The 21,569-nt window shown below is 40.9% G+C and overlaps 1 protein-coding gene across 1 annotated transcript in view; it reads right to left on the bottom strand.

The window, feature by feature from the left end:
* AOAH (acyloxyacyl hydrolase) overlaps positions 1 to 21,569 on the bottom strand; it is a 156,453-nt gene that overhangs the window by 34,985 nt on the left and 99,899 nt on the right. The window contains exons 14-16 of the mRNA XM_090048689.1: positions 19,650 to 19,732; positions 9,619 to 9,655; positions 6,122 to 6,196 (exon numbers count right to left, since the gene is read on the bottom strand). Coding sequence (XP_089904815.1) covers positions 6,122 to 6,196; positions 9,619 to 9,655; positions 19,650 to 19,732 — 195 coding nt within the window. The remainder of the gene's footprint in view (positions 1 to 6,121; positions 6,197 to 9,618; positions 9,656 to 19,649; positions 19,733 to 21,569) is intronic.

Below are 21,569 nucleotides of genomic sequence, written 5' to 3'. Positions count from 1 at the left end.
ATCTAATTTACATCTCATATTGCTATATCTATTGTCACCATTCTACTCTACCCTTTTGTTCTTATGGACTTGTAGGTAAGTCGCAGGAGTGGGAGTCAGAGGGCCAGGATTCCATCCAAACTTTTCCCTTTGGACAATCACTTGATCTCTGTACCTTAATTCCTTCATTTATAAAGAAAGGACAACAACGCTTACCCACTTCCCAGGGGTAGTACAATGCTCAGCTTAATTACTACTTGTAATGGACAATGAGCTTCTTGGAAGGCAAGTGCATTTATTTTATAGCAGAATAGTGTAGAAGCGTAAGCTTTGAAAAGGCTCTATTTTTGTCCTGAGGTATTAGAAATGTTTATTTTCCAGGGCAAATCAGTCTTATATGAGAGAACTGTAATCTTCAAAAAGGATTTAGACTCCACTGTGGTGTATTTTGCATACAAATGAATGATTGGACCAGATTCCATGGTCAGCAATTTAACTTTGTGTTAATATATGCTTTTGAAGCATTTGAATGTTCAGTTAGTTGGAAATAAAAAAACCCAACAACATTAAGATTGAGGCTTGAACTTCTTAATGCAATGGCATTAATGAGCCTTAGTCCACCTCACTTATCCTACATGTAGGGTGTGTCTACATAAGATGGCAAATGCACAGCAGACTAATTCTACTGCACATTAGTGCATCATGGCAAAAGTCATGCTACTGTGCTAATGTGTAGTATAATTAGTCTACTGTGCATTAGCATCACTAAAAAGGTGTGTGCTCATGCTACTGTGCAGTAGCTCCAGTTATCATGCATTGAATTAGTACCTGTTATTACAGGTACTAAACTTAATGAGCAATAACTATGGTGCACTAATGCATGTGTAGATGTACCCATATTATAGCACTTACAGTTCAAAGCCTTTTCTCTGATCTAAGACCTCTGCAACTCTAATCATGACAGGGTGAGATGAAGATAAAGTGACATTCAGAACTGCCAGCTGTCCAGTCTTTGTCCATTTAAGTCAGGCATCTTTTTGTAATTTCTTTTCCAAACAAACAAAAATGATCCTGTCAAACTTTCCATTTCAATCCTTGCTGCTTTTATGTCTGACAGCTCTAATGTCCAATGAACTATCATATCATCAACCTATAGCACAAGGGTGGGCAAAATATGGCCCACGGGTCAGATCTGGCTCACCAGGCACTTTCACCTGGCCCACAACACCCCTTAATGAATTCTGCTCCACCCAGCCCTTCTGCCCATGAGGGTGGGAGTAAGGTACCTACACCCCCCCCCAACATATCCTATTATGCCTTGGTCCTACCCTCGTAAGCTGAAGGGCCCAGCCCCGCTAGCATAGGCAGGGTTGCTACTTCAGGCTTCCCCAATGCCCAGTTTCCTCTGGGCAGCAGGTAGGGAAGGTGGGGGACAGGGGTAGGGCTGCAGCTGGGTGGGAGCACAGGGTGTGGGGCTGGCTGCAGCACAGAACCTGCACCCGGGGGGTGGCAGCAGCATGGAGCTTGGGTGGGCAGGATATGGGTGTGAGAGGCGAGGGATATGGAAACCCCTCCCACACGGTCCACAGAACTGGCAGGCAGCAGGGGAAGCAGCAACGGGGTGGGGGGGAGACGGTCTCTGCTCAGCACTGGTGCCTGACTCCTGGCTCTAGCCAGTGCTGTGAGGAGTGCAGCCCCTGCCGGGCCATTTGATTCCCTGTCATTCCCTGTACTTGCAGGGCACAAGAGGGAAGCCCCAGGCACTGAAGTGGGCTGGGGCGGGGTAACCAGCTCCTGTGCCCCACAAGTGCAGGGCATGTGGGGGAAACAAATGGCCCAGTGGGGGCTGTGCTCCTCTCTGCAATATGCAGCACTGGCCAGAGCCAGACTCCAGTGTCTGCTGCTGCACCATGGGAGGAGTGTGGAGAGGGTCCCCACACCCCTCCCACCCCACAAACCACACACACACACACACACACACACACACAGACACCACCCCACAGTGTTGCCTGCCTTGACTGGAGGAGAGGACAGTGTTCCAGAGCCACACACTCACAAATACCACACAAGCTCCCAACATACCCTATGCCCTCCACACACAGCCACACCCCCTCACAGACTCCCTCCACACCCTCCCATATTCCACAACACCCCCATACAAATCCCACACCCCACCATAAACACCCTCACCCCCACCATACATTCCCCACACCCCTCCTACCATACACACACACACCCAACCACCCCCCCACAATATAACAGACTAAGAATTTATTTTTGAGTTATTATACAATCACCTCTATATACACTACACTAACACAAATCACGACAAAAATATTTTTTGTAATAAAATTAAAATATGCTATAGTAAGTGTTTGACTTTTAGCGAATGATTTGTTTTTTTCAGGTTCTAAGATGGCAACTCCCCCTTCCCAAAAGGAGTATTTCCGGGCGAGAAGGGGAAGGACTTCTGGTGGCAAAGGTCAGGGGTTAGGGGTGGGACTTGTGGTCCCAAAATGGCAGCCAGAGGGCAGGGCACATGTCAAGGGGCAGAGCTACTTATGTATTTCTCGACAGCTCACCAAACCTCCGCCCGAAGTAATTGCTTGCCTCAGCTATAGCAGGACAGTCTCCAGACATACCATATTTTCTTGTACACAACACATACCTTTTCCCTAAAAATCAGCTGCTGGAAATTAGAGTGTACATTAATATCATGGAAATATGGTAATAGCAATTTCTGCCTCCAGCCTCTCCCAGGGGAAATTGAAAGTAAAATTGCACCTGCTGCATGTGTGATCCTCTAGCTGCTGGTTATAGATACATTCTCTCCTCCCTGCCCTTTCCTGCCCCTTTCCCTCTTGCCTGCCCCCCCCCCAGGCTCTCAAGTAAAAACATCTTTTTTTCTTTATTCTGCCTTTCAAAAACAAGGTGCATATGTAATTTGAGGCATGTTGTCTGAGAGAAAATAGGGTAGTTCTCTTCAACTGCTCCATATCATGTCAGTTCACAACACTGAGATGCTTAAAAACTGATTTTTGCCACAGTGCACTGTGTCAATTCATGTTATATGCACATTAATGCATGAATGTTTGAAAACATGCTACATTGTGTCACTCTAATCATGGGAGCATTTTCAAAATTTCAGTGATATAAATGCACTACAAATTACAACTTAGAGCCATAGGATGGCCCTTCCCCCTACACACGGTTTTTTGTTTTTAATTAATATCCTAAATCCCAGCACAGGAATGCTCAGCAACATAACCCAGTTTGAGAGCTGGGGACAGGATACAATACAGCTAATCATGGCAGCCTTACAGTAATGGAATTCTTAACTATTCCCATCATCTCTCTCAGCTGTCCCTCATTTTAGACTGTAGATGACTTTGATTCCACACCAATTTGCTACTGTTTCAGCTCCAATTTTTGTAACATTTTTATATCACCAACACTTAAGAGGGTCCATAGAAATGGTTTATTAAATAAAACAGAATAAATGCATTTAATCATTCTAGAGAATTTTAAGCTGCTTGTACTAATTACTTTCTCATCTTTTTCATGTTGGGTCTTTGTCCTACATTTGGGCCTCAGTGGGCTGAGAGATACAGTTGCCATCTGTCTTCATTTTTCTAACCCCCTTGATTGGACTGTATGAAGTGGGTACTGAGGAAAGTACAGCATACTGTGCCAATTTCATTAAGTTTCTCTTCTGCAAGTGCCTATATTACTCACTGGCTAGCTCTTCACATTGGATAAAATATTGGCATTTTAATAGTGCTTTGGCTAAGAATTGTTCCTGCAGTGTATGCAAGAGCATTTATCTCTTTCAAAGACAGAATTTAGGATTATGCTGTAAGGGCCTTATTACTGCAATTTAAAATCGCTTTTAAAGTCATTTTTATTTGTCTGGCCCCTTGCTTGAAGTCATTCTCTGTAGATGGTCTGCATTCAGGAGAACCTCTGTAGATACTTCAAAGTTACTGCTACTGTATATAACGATATCCCCTTGAAAAAAATCCATGGTTTATTTCCTGCTCAGTATATCTATGGAAGTTTTGCATTTCTACAAAAGGCAGCAGTGTCTTCCCTTTTTGGAGCTGAAAGAGTGCTTATATTTGTGTAAAGGTGTACTTTTACCACCAAAACATGTGCAGGATCAAACAGACAGCATTGCAAATTTGAACAGTGTCACTGTAATGTGGGATAACATTTTGGATAGATATGAATAATAAATAGCATTTGGAAATATCCATACAAATGGAGGCCAAAAATAGCTTAAATTGAGGGACTTTAAAAAATAGTGTAAGAGAGAAGAAAGCAGGGATGATTTGAATTAGAGAGAAATGCTATAGAATTAAAAATAAACCAGAGATGTGGCAATGACCAAGGGTTGGATTTCAGCAGTGATGGTACAGCATCTACATAAAAAATATATACACAACAGAAGCTTGGAATAGATACTTAAACTGTCACGTAAATCGCTCCAGAGGCTTTTGCAACAGGAGCCATAGATAAGGCCTGGCTTCTGGGATGGGATTTCTGAGTTAGCCTCTGCATATTGTTGCCACACATATCTTGCCCCACAATGGTCCCAGTTGACAATTATGGAAGCAGATGGTGTGGGTATGAAGAAGAGCTGAAATGCATTTACACGGTGGAGCTTTTATTCCAATCAGACTCTGGGCACAGTTTACTGCTGGTTTTGAGAATATATGCATGCCCTTTTGATATTGTAGGGGTATTACAGGGGAACATTTAACACAGTTCCAGATGAGGGCACAAACCAAGTGAAAACTCAATGGAAGAATAGTAAAATAAAGGAAATGAAGCTACTGTAAAAGAAGATTAAAATGAAGCAGCTCACTGAAGTAATTTCAAGTTAGAGGCAGAAAATAAAATTGTTAGTACAGTGATTTTAACTAGGGTGCCATGACACCCTGGGGTGCCTTTGAAATGTGCTGCAGTGTCCCAAGTAATACTAGCACTGTTAGGTGTGGAAACACCTTCATGTGATTCACAAGATAAACCCAAAGATTTCAAATAGGAATCCGTAGTGTTAAAACCATTCTGACCTGTCGCAGTCTTTCTTAGTTCTCTGCAATAGAAAAATTGTTCTGATATTTTTCTGTAGTCAAAAAATGAGTGAAAACGAAGAGCTCACTTTTCCAAGGACTGCCTTGAGTCTAAAAATGTTGAGAACCACTGCATTAGTAGAATGAGGGAGATATACAGACTCTCTTCTGTTGCTATAGCTAAGCAAAATGATACATTTAGAGTAAAATGCTGGAATGAATACCACTGGGTGCATCTACATGTGCATATTTACTGTGCAGTAACCAAAATTACTGCACAGTATGAGTGTGGATCTACATATGCACACCTGTACTGTGCAGTAAAGATGGCGACTTGCAGCCAATTAGTTACTGTGCAGTAACATATATCTGGATGCCTTACTACACAGTAACTGTGTGTGTAGATTGACTTGGGCCTAAATTTAATCCCAAGCCAGTCCACACATGAAATTAAAGTGCTTTAACACCTGCATGTGTAGGTGCTGGGCTATTCCTGCTTAGTGCACAGTAACTTTAAGCCAGCGTAAATGTATGAGTAGACATGCCCACTGTGAATGTTCCCTAATAGTCACCAGGGGTCTGTGTTTATGAAGCTGTTTCCAGGATTCCCTGTCATACTCATAGGATGAATGAGACCAAAGTGAATGAATGAACAATACCTCTCTACAGTGCTCAGAAACAGGGAAGGCTCAAAAGCAAAAGGCTAATTTGTCCTTGTAGGTGTCTTATCATCCTCTTGAATTGCTCCCTTAGCCTAAGCAGGAAAGCACATTGATACTTTGGCAGTACGGGTGATTAGTGTCAAGGTAGAAGGTCCTCTAATAATAGAAGAGGGGAGCAAAGCTAGCTCTGGATGCAAAGCTATTGCAAGATCACTTGTTACCAAGAAGTCAGAGATTACTTTAGCCCCAGTAACTATGAAAGTACTATGTTTTAGCAGAGAAAGCAACAAAGCCAAATGTAGCGAGGAGAAAGAATAAAATAACAACATGGAAAGGCTTGACTTATAAGATGACTGTTAAAAAAGACATATAATATAAACATTAGTTTGGTTTGCTGAACCTTACCCATTGCAGACATCATTCCCAATTGCATAATAGATAACTATGGCTGGATTGTCCAAGACATGATCTCTAGCCAAGCTGAAAATATAAAAAAATAGATAAACAAATAGATAAATAGCAAGATTAATGGTAAAAGACATTCTCAATTTGAATTACACAATGTGTCTGTGACAGAACTTTTTGAAGTATTTATTTTACACTTAAGCTGTTCTTGAATGGTTATAAATCTGGTTTTGCTATACTCTTATAATTTGGTAACGTTTTCAGATATTTTCAAAATTGTTTTTCCCTCTGCAGATTTGGCTCACCGTTCTTTTACCAGCTGGTGTTCCACCTCCTTTTCACTAAGTCCGAAATATTTTAATCAGCAATTTAAATTAGGGATGAGAGGTCATGTTGGGCTGATTAGAGGTGATGTTGGACTAAAGATTGCTCATATAAAGTTTTGGGTTTAAGGTCAAATTAGGATATGGTTTTGAGTTAGATGCTGTTGAAGTCTTAAGAGCTAAACTACCAAGATTATCACTCAGAGTAGAGGAAATTTCAAACAACTTTTCAAACTTTTAAATATCATAGGAATTTAAACCACACCCTTTCTTGCTTTAGGTCTGGCCTGCAACCCAAAACCCAGAATAGTAAACTCAAACAGACATTTGTGTTAGAACCTTATTCTCCACTCCCACACTGAGAGTTTAAATTTCAATGACTTTTCTGGGACCAGTTCAGAGAAAGAGAGAGAATAATAGAAAAAACAAACTAACAACATCCACCACCACCCAACATTTTTCATTGGTAAATCAAATCTGAAGAGACCAAGGAACAATAACTTTTACATTTTATGCACTGACATTTTTCATGAATATGCCATAGTTTTAGAAAAGTAGGTAAAAAATAGAGCTGGTCAGATTTTGGTCAGTATTTTTCAATGAAAAATGCTATTTTCATCCAAACTGTTTTGAAGTTTTTTGGGAAATAAGTGTTAATTTCAATAAAAATGTAAACAGAAAATATTTTAAAGGAAAAAAGTTTTAAGACATATTTTATTTAAAAATTTTCAGGGTTTCAGTTTGGAATTTGAAATTTGTTTTGAGTATTAATTTCTTACACTGATTTCCTTATTTTATATTGTTTCTTAATAACTGGGTGCATGTACATTAGACATTTACTGCAGAGTAGACTAATTAGCTCCAGAGTAAACATCTTGCGTCTACATGTGCAAGGCTATTAAACTGGAGTAAACTAATGAACTCTGCAACAGGATAGTACTTGTAAAGAGGAGTAGTATCCTGCTGTGGAGTTTTTTTTTACTCCACTACAGTGCACGTGTAGATGTTTGCATGGCTGCCTGGGGCATGAGGATGTTTCAGTGCAGGGGGCTGCCTGCCAGCTAGGCCCACACTGGAGCATCCTCATGCCCCAACCAGCCCCTTCACAGCACATTGAGATGGTCAGGAGCATCCCCAGGATAGCAGGCTGACCCCCAGTGCCCCCTGCCAGCCAGGGCTGCTCCATCCCAGCTCAACGTGCTATGGTCCTGGGCTCAAGTTCAAATGGCATTACACTAATTGTACATGTAGATGCACCCACCCAGTAGTATTAATGCATAATATGCTATAGTATGGCACTTTGAAACTTATTTTAAATTTCATGTTAATTGTTAAAATCACTTAATAGCCAGGTTTTTTTTAAAGGAGACACTGTTCTAGAAAAACTAGATAAGATTTTTTAGTCAACACTAAGCCCTTAATTACTTTTAAAAATAAAATAATATTCAAGTAATGGAATATCTTGACTAGTATAGAATGAGATGAATCAGTAATATGAACTACTGATATATCATGAAAAATGTAAAAATAATAACAAATAAAAACTTATAACTTTCTAAATGAAATTTTGAAATTCAAAAAAGGGAACTTTCTGAAATTTTTTTTTTCAGAATTCTCATTGTGTGGGAAACTGATATGATTTGATTTTGTCCTTAACCAGAATGGACACAGATTTTGAAATGTTAAATCTTCCCAAGAAATAGGAAAGTCCACCTTTTTACCAGCTCTAGTCAAAGTCCCTTGTGCTGTTTTCCTTTGATTTATCAGTATATGGTTTGGGTCTTTGCTCATAAAGACCCTGGTTCTCTTCTTATGCGCTATGGTGATAACGAGCAGGTAGAATGCTCTTGCTGATGTTCCCCACCCTTGAAGGTGGGAAGGGCTACGAGCAAGGTGTACTTGATTAAGATCTTGAGGTCCAAAATAGTTTTTCCTTATTGACTGAATAGATTTTAAGTATACTCAGCTTCAAGGTACAGTGTAACATATATCTATTTACTAAAATTTAGATTAGTGTAGACCCTATGTAGCTGCACAAATGCAGGGAACAAGATGGGCAGTACTTGTTCCCTAGCTGTCTTCTAGTACAGGGGCCAACTGCATGCAGCCAGGAATAGCAACTGCTTTGTGGTAATGCTACTTTCTTCCTGAAAAGGGATGGTGGTGGTTGCTACTAATGAAAAGGCAAACAATTGGGTGGTGGAGATTGAAAGCATAATTACAAGCAGACACAGCTCAGAAGAACTGCAGAGATCTTCCACAGCACGAAAGAAATGGAGTAGAAGTCACTGACAGACATGCAGCTTCAGCTAATGAATGTCCCTCTGGCTCACAAGACAGAACTCTTTGGGAGCATCTACACAAGACCGGTTAATGTGTATTAGCTTAATTTAATATGCATTATGGGTGCACATCTACATGCATGTGCCCTTAATGCGCGTTAAAAATGACGAAGTTAGGTTAATCACACCTAAATTTGATACTTGCAAATGCAGGTATCAAATTTAGGGATGATTAGTTAAAGTGCATTAATGCACAAGTAGACATGACCCATCACTAACTTTAGCCACTAGGGGTACATGGCAGGGCTGCAAGGACCTGGTACTAACTTTAGTGCTAAGTCCCTGCATGTGTAGACTCCTGCCAAAAATTCCTTAACATGCATCAGCTTAATCCACATTAAATTTAGTCATGCTTAAATGCACGTGTAGATGCGCCCTTTGTGTCCTTAGCAACTCAACTTAGCCCTTGCATCCAGCCAAAATTTAGAAATCACATTCACAAAATAAGTTTCTAGTAAGATAAAGGGCCTGATCAATAGCTTGTTTACATTGGTAGAGATTGAGAGTAAGTCCACTGAAGTCAATGTAGATCAGTTTACATCAGAGTAAATCTGATGGAAATACCTATTCAAAGTTCTTTTGTATTTAGTGGAAAGACATCAACTGCTGTGTTCTTTGTTCTAGGCCCTAAGTATGAGACTAATCAAATAAAAATTGATTATTTAATGTTCATGAAGCTTGCAATTCTTCAAATACGATGTGTCAGTGCATTTTAAGTCATTTAGCACTGTCAGCTGGCATATTCATTACAGTGTTTTGCTTTGTTTTTAGAATGTAAAATTCAGACTAATTACTGTACCTGCATCCATTGTTCCATTCATGAAATGCTTACCTTTTCATTAAGTCCAGGAGATTTTGGGAAGAACCACCTACGTGATAAAACATAGTGGGGGTAAGAGAAATAGTCCAAGATGACTGAAACAACAGAAAATCAAATTAATTTTAGACATCTAATACTATGTGCTCAGTCTCCATGACCTTTCTTTTGGATTATAGCTTTTAAAAGGGAATAAAATTGCAAAGCAAAATATACCCTTCGATATTCATATTTTAGCTGTTTTTATACATTATCTTAATTTTTATTGTAAACTGATCTGAGCACTCTCTGGTGAAGATGACATATCTATCGAATAAATAAATAACTAGATCTGCTTTCTTCTTCCCTGCACAAAGAAGCTCCAGGAACTTCTGTAGATCAAACCATTTCTGAACTTTGGGTCCTTTGGATCTGGATTTTAATTCAGAGTTGGCAGCTTATGGGTTTGGGACATCAACTAACCAATCCTATTTGTCTAAGTTTAATCTACTTTTAACTTCCATGATAAACAGAAAAGTGACTCACTTTCACTATTAATGAGAATTAATGGCTCACAGCTATGCAATGTTACGAGTGACAAACATGAAAAATGGAACTATGCCAACAGTACCTTTCATGATATATGGGGTAACTATGTATATCAATGACATTTCACCTAAATTGTTTGGTGTATACTTTCTTCCACCAGTATGAACAAAGAAAGCCAGAGCAAAACTCCCGTGGTTATTTATAATGAGGACCTCATGCAGGCCCTGAAATAGGAAAGTATTGAGGGAAGTATTTAAGCACATTCAAAACTGCAAGCAAGGACTTAAAAGCTACACGTTTAACTACTTCCCTAAATCAGTGTCTGAACAGTTCCATCATTCCACATTGCAATTTCTGTCACTCTGTGTACTACAATAGGCATTGCAAGTAGTGGCAGCAAAATGGTAGCTGAATGGAATATTTTTGTTCAAAATAAGGCTACCTTGGAGGCGGAGAACAATAAAGGCAGGAAATCTGATGACTGCAAAATCTCTTTAATGTAATGTATAAAAGCCCTTCAGAGGCTTGCTTTCATTTGTATTTTCTTCTGTTCTCTCCCTTTGCCTGTTTTCCCTCCCTCTTGCGGTGCTATTCTCCAACCCTCATCCCATTCTTTATTTTCTTTTTTTCTTGCCATGTGTTGCCCCTCTATCTTCTTAATAAGTCAAACTGTTCTGTGACTTGAATGGAATAGTCATGGATGAAGCTTTATTGAAAGTGTGTATTGGACTAGGTGAGTGAAAGATCTATGAACAAAAATAGAAACAGTACCACTTCGCATTTTAAAAATTGCTCCTTTGTTATTACTACTCATGGCTATCACGTTGCAACTACAGAAGGCGGTCCTTTGTGTATCAAGTAAACTGAACCTAGAGACTGAAAGGAAGTTTGACTCTTTCCTATATGTCTGTAGGATTCCATAGAATTGCTAGAGCTCCACTCCTCCAGTAAGATGTGGGGTGAAACCCTAGCTGCATTTCCTTCTGTTTTACATCCCCTTGTTCCATTTAAAACACAAAAGAGTCTAGATCATGATATCCACCTTGCCACTGTGTTTTTGAGTCTTTCTGAGGCCAGCAGTTCAAAATGCCAATCACACACTTTTGATTGCATTAATAAACAGAGAACAAATATTACAGGCATATTTATAAACAGATGATAAATGAGTAACAAAAGCTATATTACATCCATGAGTTTAGGTGGTTAGAAGCACATCAATAGAAAGCATTACATATGATTATATATTCTCAGCTGCCATCTGGTGCTTTAACATTCAGTGGGACAGAGGTCAAGGTAACAAGCCTAGTATGTCTGCTTTTCTGGTCAAAGATAAAAAAATCCCCTAAACAGGGTTAGGGGAAAGCAAAAAACCCCCCCTCAAAAATCCCACCAGAGAATTATGAAGAAATGGATGATAACTTGTTGCTTGCAAAATACAGACATTATGTATGTAACAGAATGCTGGATGGGAGTGGTGACTGTATGAATATGGCAGTAAAGATCTGAATATAGATGTCATTTATTAGCTTGAAATTTTAAGGGAATTTATTTTCACTGTGTTCACATTTCTCTCATATTCATTTTTTTCTTGTAAATAATTTTATGGGCATAAATGTTCTACCTAAACAGCAAATTTTAAATAATACTGCAGAAAAGCAAATATCTAATTCGTAATTGTGAGTATTCATGCTAGAAAGCTCATTCTAGGAGCTGCACTCATCCCATCAGGAAACAAAAACATTATATATAACCCAGAGGCCCATTTTAAAAAGCTTAAATGTTAAGACATCAAATATTTAATAAGCACAATTCACTGCTTGTGAATAGGCAACAATTCAAGAATTATTTGTAGAAATTACTCAGCAAATATTTTTGTAGACCAAATAAACTAGAATTGTAAACTGTTTACAGATTATATGCAAACAGAAAAAAGAGACACTAACAGAGAAAATGATTTGTCATGAATTATTAACTTATCTCATATATTAAACATCTTATAAAGCCACTGGTGAGCTATATAGACCATTTCCAACAAACCCCAATTAATCCTTTATTCTACAGTATCTGTGTGTGCCATATACAACATAGATAAACTATGTTAGGGATGATTTAGTGAATGTTTATCATTTTTAGTTATAATTTGTGTCTTTCTATTTGTAAAACCTTACTACCATATCTTTTTGTACACAACACACACCCTTCCCTCAAAATCTAGCCTCACATGGGGAGGGGGCCGCAGGAAGATGAGGAGACACCACCCAAGCAAGACAGGTGACAAATGCAAGGAGTGCCCAGGTAAGAAACGGGGGTCCAGACAGTCTCCGAAATTGGGGGGGGGAGGGTGGCACACGCAGCTATGCAAGGCCTTAAATGCCTATATACCAATGCTTGTAGTATGGGGAACAAACAGGAGGAACTCACCCTCAGAATAGCCAGTTCAGACATAATAGGGCTTACAGAAATGTGGTGGGATTCATCCTACGACTGGGCAGTTAGCATTAGGGGCTATAGGCTTTACAGGCAGGATAGAGAAGGAAGGAATGGTGGGGGTGTGGTGCTCTATGTCAAGGAGCAATACACATCCTCTGCCAGCAGAATGGGGTCAGAAGAAGGGCAAGCTGCAGTGCTCTGGGTCAAGATACAAGGGGGCCATGGGGAGAGGGATTTAACAGTGGGGGTCTACTACAGACCCTCCAACCAAGGGATGGAGCTGGCCAGCTTGCAGAGGCACTTAAGGCAAGGGATGTAGTTGTCATGGGTGATTTAAATTACCCGGACTTCTGCTGGGAGGAACAGCCAGCCAGGTTGGACCATTCCAGGAGGTTCCTGGCTGAGATACAGGACCTCCACTTAATTCAGGAGGTGCACAGTCCCACCAGAGGAAATGTCCCATTGGAACTGGTCCCGGCCACAGGTGATGACCTGGTAAGGGGCCTCCAGGTTCTTGACCACCTGGGTGATAGCGATCATCACTTGCTGGCATTCACCATCCAGCACAGGGTGTCAAGGGCCTGCAGCAAGGCGGTAGCCCTAGACTTCAAGAGGGCCAACTTCAATGAGTTGAGATTAGTGGGAGAGGTGCTGGGGTTCTTGAGGGGAGGGGAACTCAGTGCCCAAGATGAGTGGTTGTTGCTTAAGGAGACGATACTCAGGGCCCAAGAGGTGACCATCCCAACAAGAAGCAAGGGGGGCAAGAATGCCCAAAAGCTCTCCTGGCTCCCCAAGGGCATCCGGGAATGCCTGATTGACAAAAAGGGGGCATACACCCAGTGGAAGGGGGGGTGCTATCTCCAAAGAAGAGTATACCTCCTCTGCTTGGGCTTGTAGGGGGGCTGTCAGGAAAGCTAAGGTGGACATAAGTTAGGACTAGCATCCAAGATCAAAGATAATAAAAAGTCCTTTTTCAAATATATAGGGAGGATGAAGGCGGCACCAGGAAATGTGGGGCCCCTACAAGATACACTGGGCAATCTGGTGGTTGCGCCAGAGGAGAAAGCAGACCTCTTTAACCAATTCTTCACCTCTGTTTTCCTGGGCAGGGACCGGGACTTCCCCACCGTGATACAAGACGGACTCAAGGGGAGCGCTTCTAGACCTTAGGTTGGGGAGGACCAGGTTACAGAGCTTCTGGAGGGGCTGGACGTGTTCAAATCAGCGGGTCCAGATGTTCTCCACCCCAGCATGTTGAGGGAGCTAACAGGGGTTATTGCAGGGCCTTTGGCATGGCTTTATAAACGCTCGTGGTGCTCGGGCCAGGTGCCAGATGATTGGAAGATAGCCAAGATGGTCCCCATCTTTAAAAAAGGGAGATGGGAGGACCCGGGCAACTATAGGCCCGTCAGCCTTACCTCAATCCTAGGGAAACTCTTTGAGAAGATCATCAAGGAGCACATCTGTGCTGGGCTGACTTCAGGGATGATGCTGAAGGGCAACCAGCACAGTTTTATTAGGGGCAGGTCATGTCAGACCAACCTGACTGCCTTTTATGATCAGGTCACAAAAGCATTGGATGCAGCTGTTGCCGTGGACGTAGTCTTTCTGGACTTCAGCAAGGCCTTTGACACCGTCTCCCACCTCATCCTCATTAAAAAATTGGGCGACTGTGGCATTGATGCCTACACAGTCAGATAGATTGCAGATTGGCTGAAGGGTTGTACTCAGAGGGTGGTGGTGGATGGGTCATATTCGACCTGGGAGGAAGTAGGCAGCGGAGCCCCCCAGGGCTCGGTCCTTGGGCCCACGCTGTTCAATTTCTTTATCAGAGATTTGGACGACGGGGTGAAAAGTAACCTGTTTAAATTTGCTGATGATACCAAAATTGGGGTGAGGTGAGCACGCTAGTAGGGAGGGAAAGACTGCAGCAAGACTTGGATAGGTTACAGGGGTGGGCTAGTAAAAACAGGATGCGCTTCAATACTGACAAGTACAGGGTGCTGCACTTGGGCAGTAGTAACCAGCAGCACACTTATAAGATGGGAAATGCCCTTCTTGAGTGCACGGAAGCAGAAAGGGATCTTGGAGTCATTATTGACTCCAAGATGAACATGGGCCGACAATGCGAGGTCACGGTTGGCAGGGCTAACCGGACCTTGTTGTGCATTCACAGGTGCATTTCAAGTAGGGCCAAGGAGGTGATCCTCCCCCTCTATGCGACACTGGTCAGGCCGCAGCTGGAGTACTGTCTCCAGTTCTGTGCACCCCACTTCAGGAGGGATGTGGACAACATTGAGAGGGTCCGGAGGAGGGCCACCCGCATGATCTGGGGACAACAGGGCAGATCCTACAATGAGAGACTGCAGGGCCTGAAACTGTTCAGCCTTCACAAGAGAAGGCTGAGGGGGGACCTGGTGACCATCTAGAAACTCATTGGGGGGGGACCAGAAGGGTTTGGGAGAGTCCTTGTTTCCCCTAGCACAACCTGGCATAACAAGGAATAACGGCCATAAGTTGTTGGAGTGTAGGTTTAGATTAGACATCTGTAACAACTACATCACAGTCAGGGTGGCTAGGATCTGGAACCAACTTCCAAGGGAAGTGGTGCTGGCTCCTACCCTGGAGGTCTTTAAGAAGAGGCTTGATGCCTACCTGGCTGGAGTCATTTGAGCCCAGTTTTTCTCCTGCCTAGGCAGGGGGTTGGACTTGAAGATCTACAAGGTCCCTTCTGTCCCTACTTCTATGATTCTGTGAAATCAGCCCTGCAACATTGGGGTGTGTGTAGTAAGCTGGGAAACTGATTTTCTACCTGGGGTTGGAAGGACCTTGGTTCAGGCAGCTGAGGGAGAAAATTGACTTAATGATTCATGGCCAATTGACTTCATGGTTGTGAAATTGGGCAATTCTGCAAAATCTGCAGGAAAAAAACAACTGACTGAAAATAAAATGCTGGCTCCCCAGATGGAGCCAGCAGTCCTCATGGCACTGTAACCCGGCTGAGCAGCCTGCCAGGAAGCAAGGGGAGGGGTGGGGACAAGAAGGGGAGCCCAAGATGGCTACTACCCCTGCCCCTTGCCACTCATTGGCTGAGAGGGCTGGCAATCATGCACTTTCTGCCCCCACAATCAGCAGTGAGGGGTGGGACCACATGATGAACAGCCCTCACAACCAATCAGCATCAAAGGGCGGGACCACAGAAGCTACTTAGCCAATCAGAGGCATGGGGCACCTCACCGCAATCAGCTCACAAAAATAGTGGCTGGCCCTGTGAAATTGGCTGGCCATCTCCTGGAGTTGGGTAGATCCCCCTACCCATTGTTCTTCACTCTACAGGTGCTAATGATAGTCTCTCCTTTTTAATAGTCTTGATGATCTACTAATCAAGCTAACCACACTTAGGGCAATATTGTTGTTTGCTAGCTGGCCTGGTCTCTATTTCACAGCTTTTTTAGTGCTTTAGCTCATTCTCTTCAGCTCTTTTTAAAATCATAGATTCACCCATGAAGATCAGTCTAGGGATTCAGCTTTATTTATGCAGGACATGAGCCATATGGTGCCCCAGCTCTGGAAAAATCTTCTGTCTTTATTCTGCTTTTTAAAAACAAGGTAGGTATTATGTTGAGGGGGTGCTGTTTGTAAGAAAATATGGTCATTACTACGAGTCTGCTCATAGGTGTGTCACACATGTTAATGCTATCTCAGACTCTACTACAGACAGAAATTAATACAATGTCAAGCTTGGGCATCTGGGAACATCCAGTCTTTAGTTCTTTGGGATACTGAACTTTACAAAAGGGATGCCGTTTCATTTAGAAAAGTTGCTACTGACCACACAGTTTATCTCTCTCCTGCACTGATCTACTTTGTGGACAAAAATGCAACAGTTCTCAATGCATAGATATGGGGTCCTTCATAGAATTGCCTCAACATTTGTTCATCCCTTTTTACAGTGAAACCATGAGAGTCTTGATGCATTTAGAGTCTACCAATACTCACAGGATGCAGGATTTTGCCAGCTTGCAAAGATTAGGTAATACAGCATACTACATAATAGAACAAGCATAGGAAAAAAAAACACTCTGAAAAGTTTCCAATAACCCTACCAGTGTGAAGAAAAATAAACTCTCTTTTAAGCACCTGAAACTTTACAGTTACAGAATTTTCTCAGTAGCATTTTGACAGACATGTTTTTAATGGCTGTTTTTCTTTTTTGCGTCTCCCAACTTCACTTTCAATCTCCAGAGACTGAATTTTAAAGGAGAACTGTCAAAGCTGGCAATTCAAAAAATTGATCTCCCATTGATTGAGTCTGTGCCCAGCTGGAAGCTCTTACCTTGAGCAGCCCTTCCTTCTATTTGTTTTCATCTCCGTGATGACAATATGAAGAAAAGGCAACACATGGTTTTCTATGAGCTATATACTAAACAAACCCTAGCTTGAGTGTTATGGGCTTGATCCTGTGATGTGCTGCATAGTTCCTAGAGATACTAAGGACTTTCAGTACTCGACAGGTCTTAGCTCTGTGATAGAGAGGACTGATTTCTGTATTGTAAACTTAAAGTCTCTTCTGTCATTTCATATTTCTAGTACTAGAAACCATTGTTCTAGACAGGAGGGTTAAATTCTCCCAATGGGGGAAAGTGTGGGCTTGGTAGTCAGTTTTTCCGCCTAATATTATGACAGTCCCCATTTAAATTTCCCCATTTGGGGAAAATATTATACCAAATAAGGCAATAAAAATGAAATTTTACAGTACTGTGTCAGCAAAATGATTAAGAGAAGACACTGAGAGAAGATACCCTGGAGCTTTTCTATCACTTGTGATTCTTCTCTTTCTAAATTCTCCTCTCAGTTTTCTTGACAGCATTTTGCTCAGGCAGATTCACCTCATTTCACTGGTGATGTGTAGGGGGTGCACTTTTTCCCCCCTGCAGAGGGGGTGCACATGCACTTGAGCATGGTGCACCCCCTATGAAAAGGCACCAGCAACGTGGTGAGGGCAATTTCTGCTTGCCACTCCCCCCGCCCCCGCCAACACTGCCGGCAGCATCTGTGGATGGTCAGCAATTACCGCTGGCTGCTGCTGATGCAGCCGGCGGCATCTGCGGGTGGTTGCTGACCCCTGGTTGACATGTGCCACTCCCTCCGCTGCTGACAACGCTGGCAGCATCTGCAGTAGCTCTCCGCTTACTGCTGCTGTGCTCCCTCCACTGCCAGTGCCACCATGCCCCCTGTCATTCATGCCTCATTTTATACAACACAATATGAAAGTAGTGTATGTACAATGTAAGAGTAAAAATATGCATGTGAAATGGGAAGAAAGAGGGATAAGGAACTAATCAGGACACTTTATGGAAGTGTGAGGGATATTACAAAAAAAGAAAGGACCTCAGAGGAAGAAAAAATATATAAAAGATATCTAAGAAAGATGGTATTATAGTCAGCAAATAGATTCATAGCCCCTAAAATGAGAAGAAACCATTATGATCATCTAAATCTGATCCTATTTGCATTTTCCCAGTCAGAGCTGCTGTGGGATTTGAGTCCAAAACCTTTAGCACTGGAAGTGAAAGCCATTCTCCTGAGTTACCAGGTCATCTTCAGTACAGCTACTACAGGACACACTGGGCATGTCTACATGTGCATTTATGCCAGCTTAAATTTACTGTGCAGTAAGCAGGAATAGACTGGCATCATGTGTAGGTGTTAAAGCACATTAACGCTGTGTGTGGACTGACCTGCGACTAAAATTAGTCCTAAATCAGTCCACAGACACAGTGTTATTGTGCAGTAAGGTATGTCACTGCGCAGTAACTAACTGGGTGCAAATTTGAATCTTGCATGATGCAGGTATTGAATTTATGCTCAAGTCAGTGTAAGTCACCATATTTATTTTGCAGTATGGGCATGCATGTATTAATGTGCACCTGTACTGTGCAGTAAATGCACACGTGTAAACGTGCCCACTGTGTATACACACTAGACATGTCTACATGAAACACTAACTGTGCAGCAGCCAAATAATATTGCGCAGTAGCACGTCAGAGCAGAAACAGTGCTAATACACTACTGTGTAGTAGCATTACTAAAAAGGTGCCTGCCAGTGCTACTGCACAATAACTGGTTACTGTACAGTTATTTAGTACTTGATTATACAAATACTACATAAATACGCAGTCACCATTGTGTGGTAATGGCTTGTGTGGATGTACCCACTGTGTACAATCCTGATTTGTGCTGTATGGGAGCCTTAAGTAAATAAAGAGTTGCATAGAGCATCTAAAATATTACTACAAAATATCCTGTACAACAGGGCATGAACCTTTCCTCACAGCATCTGTGTGGGGACAGCTAGCTAGTGTCCGACTTCCTGTGTTTACCCTGTGGCACACATGGAAAAAGGAGTAGATTGCTTATTTTTTGGAGCACAAATGCAAGACACTCAAATACCTTCAATCTGCTTTAAGAGGGACATATAACTGTGAACTGACGGTAAGATTCAGCTCTGTTTAGGAAGGTGTTATAGGACTGTTCTTTCATAGATTTAGTTCAAAACTAATGTTTTAACCCTTTCGAGAACTACCAATCTCCAGCTAGGCTACACAATACAGATGTTTTCTGTATTGCCAAAGCCATTATTTAGTTTTATTCTCTAGTTAGAGCAAAAATTGGCCATAAAAAGAAAAAAGAATATTTTAATTTATAATCCTGCAAAATTGTCTGAAGTTAGCAATTCTGGAAGCATACATAGAACCTTTAGTATTCAGATCTAATTATTTTTTAATTAAAACAATATTCAGATAAAGAAAAATGAATTCTGGATTAGACAGTGAAAGGCATCAATTATTAGTCAAGCAGAAGTCATTAGTCATAGTATAGATGAAAGAAATCAAGCTTATGTAAGCCCTTATTCAGAGTTGAGATAGACTGATGCAAACAAAAACCACCACGTTAAACAGTGTTGTTCTCTGCTTCTCCACATTTCATGCATGCAGCATGTACAACTTAAAGTGTCTGTGAGACTTGTCCATTAGCACAACATCAAGTATCAAACTTTCATCTATTAAAAACAATGAGTTAAATACCATTTTTGGAAATATTCTGGAAGTCTCTGTGATTGCAGAGGTTTCTTCTACGTAAATATAAGTAAAAAGAGTCTGTCCAGCCTCTGAAAAAATAACACAACAAAAGGTACTAAATTCATATCATACATAAAAACCTAGTTAGCTTTAATGAAAGCAGTTGACACATTCAGCATTAATAAATAAATACATTAATTGATTTTCCCTACACTTTGGGGCACAGGATTTTCTACAACATGAAATACTATTGTAAGTCATTCCACTAAAAGCAGTGGAACAGCTCTTGGTAGCCTTTGAAAGACTGAACCTATATTTTCCATATTTAGCATGTTTTATTCAGTATGCTACTGAGCAATGCAAGAAAAGGGAAAATAGACACTGCACTATAATTCACACTACATTGAGTGAATTTCTAATAAATTATGCATTTCAAAATTAAACTAAGTGAAGTATGACTACTTTATTATTAGAAGTCTGTTTAGAGGTTCAGACAGACATTGGGGGGAAGATTTGGCAAATACAGCAATTGGGAAGGAAACAGTAGTTTTAAAAGGTGGTCAGAAAGGCCGTATAACACAATTAACAGGCTACAGCAGAGCCAACAAGTCATAGGAACTAGTCATGGGTGACCAAAATGTAAAACTGCATTTTCTGGGTTTATATTCCACTGCCTATTTCAGGATTTAACTTTCTCTTTAATGTAAATGACCAGGAAATAACCATAGGTGCATAGCATAGTAATGAGGTGAGACTAAAGCTTTCAAATGAAGTATAATATCCTTTATGTTCAATCATCTGAAGTTCAGGAAGAGTCAAAGAGGGTTTTGAAAAGTCAGAAATTAACTCAATATTTAAATCTTGCATCCTTTGTGTTTCTATTTCCTCTTTGTTCACTTAAAACATTTGTTTTCTTTTAAACATGATGATATAAATGGAAAGCTGTATATAGACTGATATAATATATAGTGCCTTTCAAATGGTGCATATTTTTAGCCATGTTTTCCTGATTCTTCAGATAGTTGCTCATTGAACCTTTAAGATAACATTTACAAAAAGCAATTACACTGACACGCAAAGAGTCTGGCTTTTCATTAGAGTTGTGGAACAGTAAATAAAAATGAGAAATATTGGCAGGACGTTCATTTCCCAGAGTAATAAATCTGGACTGACCGATTTGAAGGCACGTTGTGTTTGATTAGTTTTCCCCTTTACTTTGCAGCATAGAGACAAATAAAAGTCCTTCCGAAGCAGAATTGCCCAAAGGAAAGTTGAAAATAAAACTCATTTCCACAGCCCTGAAAACATTTTAATCCCTACTGGGGCTGTTGATTTTGTGTTTGAACTTATATATGAAGAACTTGGATAAGCTAAGTGCCTGAGCTGGAGAATGGCAAACAATGAGCAGTGCAGTTATAAAACCATGATAAGTCTTGAAACCAAAAAGGATCTACATAGAAACCTGAGATAAAACTGAGCATTAACCACAAGGATGATTTAATGGTAATACGTGAACTTTTTAAAGCCTTCAATATAGCATATGATGGAAAGCAGACTGGATGCACTGGTTAAAGAATGCAGTATTTAGTTAATGAAGGATGTAGTTATTTGGTAAATAAGATTTCAAAGAACATGGAAGTTCTGGATTGTTCTATGCTTTAATTTCCAGAATCATATAAAAATCATAGTTATTCTGCAAGTTTATTCTTATTATTCAAACTCTGCCTATTAATTTCATTCAGAACTATACTTAAAATTGCAAAACTCAGAATGCTTTTTCTTAAAAATACTGTAGTCTTGATTTTGCAAGTCTCTTTCATATTGTGAAAATAGAAAAGGAAAACAGGGGAAAAAAAAAGTTTAAGGTAGGACCATGCTGGAAATAAACCCAAAACTTAATTTATTCTATTGCATTCAGCAGGGGGG

This window comes from Crocodylus siamensis, chromosome 5, assembly GCF_052110815.1.
Source record: "Crocodylus siamensis isolate JL-2025a chromosome 5, ASM5211081v1, whole genome shotgun sequence".
NCBI lineage: Eukaryota > Metazoa > Chordata > Crocodylia > Crocodylidae > Crocodylus > Crocodylus siamensis.
Note: the sequence above shows the minus strand (reverse complement) of the source record. Positions and strands in the feature narration are given on the sequence as shown.